Source organism: Condylura cristata, unplaced genomic scaffold, assembly GCF_000260355.1.
Source record: "Condylura cristata isolate star-nosed mole 26May11 unplaced genomic scaffold, ConCri1.0 scaffold00527, whole genome shotgun sequence".
Lineage (NCBI taxonomy): Eukaryota > Metazoa > Chordata > Mammalia > Eulipotyphla > Talpidae > Condylura > Condylura cristata.
The window spans coordinates 2,500-4,408 of NW_004567628.1; the positions used below are offsets into that span (position 1 = coordinate 2,500).

Sequence of the window (1,909 nt, forward strand, 5' to 3'; positions counted from 1 at the left end):
GCAGGCCGCCCGCCTCCCCCTTGAAGGTGGCCGGGGGCATCAGGTGCTTGGACAGCAGCACGTCCCCCGCCGCCAGGCCGGGGAAGGGGGACAGCGAGAAAGTCCTCGGGCCGTCGGGCCCCAGGCCCGGGCCGAGCAGGGGCTGCCCCGGGCTGGGGGACAGGGGGTCGTCGGGCCCCAGGGGGGGTGGCAGCTGCTGCGGGGACGGATGGGACTGCTCTGTGCCCAGCGAGTCCTTGATGGAGTCGTCCTCCGAAGGGTCCTCCTCTAGAACGCGGAGACACAGGCAGAGGAGGGAACAAGGCAGGGAGAAGGGGCGGGGGGGCGGGGACAGGAGCGGGCAGGTGGGAGCAGAGGTGGAGGGGAGAAAGCCACGCACACAGGGGCCGGCAGCGGGAGCAGACACGGGGACACGGGTGTGGGGGGGAAAGCGCTATAGGCTTCCGGGGGACCCAGGGGCCACCTGGGGGCCCAGCACGCACCCCGCAGCAGCTCGGATTAACCTGCACCCCGTGGCCTCTGCGGCTTCCCGGGGCCCCGCGCCAGCCCCGGCCTCTGCACTCTGCCCGCTGGCTCCACCCACGTGGCACTGGCAAGCAGCCCCCTTACGGGGAGAAAGAGCCTTGCCCAGGGCTGCTCAGGGCCACCGGGAGCAGCAGCAGGCGCCGGAGCCAGGCTGCGGCCCATCGCGGGGCCTGCGGCCGGCGGGAGGTGGGGCTGCGTGACCGCCCCGTCCCCTCCGGCCTCTGCCTCTGGCTGCTTCCCGGCAGGAAAGCCAGCGGCCCACCCGAGCCTCCACCCAGCCCCTGGCCCGAGAGCACCCTCCTCCCCTACCAGGACTGGTCAGCAGACCGGGCTTCTCCAGAAGGAATTTCTGTGCCGGGAAGAAGGCCTCCTTGGCCAGGAGCAGCGAGTCTTCGGGCTTGGTCATGGCCTGAGGAGACGAGGAGCCAGGCTGGGAGGGCGTGGCTGGCCGAGGCGCGGGCCACCCCGGGGCTGGGGGAGACGCTCACCTGGGGGAGGCCGCAGGTGCTGGAGGCCAGCTTCATGGCTTTCAAGATGCTACCGGGAAAGGGGGAGCGTGAGGCTGGCAGGTCCCTGGGCGCAAGGCCGGGCAGGTACACTGCACCTGCTCACGCACCGTCCTGCGCCCGGACCCGACAGAACCCTGGAGTCGGCCCGACACGGGGCTGTGGGCGGCGGGCGTGGGAACGGCGGGTGTTACCCGGAGGGTCCCGAGCGACCCACAGCCACCCTGGCCGGATCAACGCCAGCCACCGCCTGCCCAGTTGCGCACCAAGGAGGCAACTGGGCACTGACAGCCAAGACCCAGCTTGGTGCCAGCGGAGGGGAGACCAAGACACGGGTGGGGGGTGGGCAGGACGCGGGGCTTGGCCGAGGGGCCCTGCGGCCTTCCCAAGACCCGGCCAGGGAGAAGGGCGGGTGGGGACACGCGGGGCCCTGGCCGCACCCTACCTCAGCTCTGTCTTAATCTCTTCGTAGTCAGACTGCGCCTGGAGTTTCTCCTCCAGCTTCTGGAAGGAGCCACGGAGGGGCTGAGCTGGGCTTCGCCTTCCCGCCCCCGCCCCGGGCGCCGCCACCTCCGCACCCACCTCGATGGCTTCGGACTTGGCGGTGAGCTGCCGCTCCAGGTCAGCGATCTGGCTCGCGGATGAGTCCTCCAGCTCCTGCAGTGAGCTCTGGAGCAGCTGGACGTCCTTCAGCAGCCGCAGGATCTCCCGGTCCTTGCAGGCCAGGGCCGCCTCGAGCCGAGGGCCCGAGCACAGCGCGAAGTTCACCTTATCCTGGGGACCGAGAGGGGCGCTGAGGGGCTGAGAGGCTGCGGTGCGGGGTGCCCAGGCTGGCTCACCCCCCACGCCCCCGAACCCCAAGAGAAACAGGAAGCCCG

The 1,909-nt window shown here is 71.5% G+C and overlaps 1 protein-coding gene across 1 annotated transcript; it reads right to left on the reverse strand.

Annotated features, from left to right (window-relative positions):
* Positions 1–6: 6 nt before the first annotated feature.
* Positions 7–1,805, reverse strand: LOC105854695 (homeobox protein cut-like 2; the record flags this gene model as incomplete). Its single annotated transcript, XM_012734996.1, has 5 exons — positions 7–267; positions 835–934; positions 1,014–1,062; positions 1,477–1,535; positions 1,614–1,805. Coding segments are annotated over 5 exons (661 nt in total), but the record flags the coding sequence as incomplete, so codon positions are not given.
* Between the last annotated feature and the right edge of the window lie 104 nt (positions 1,806–1,909).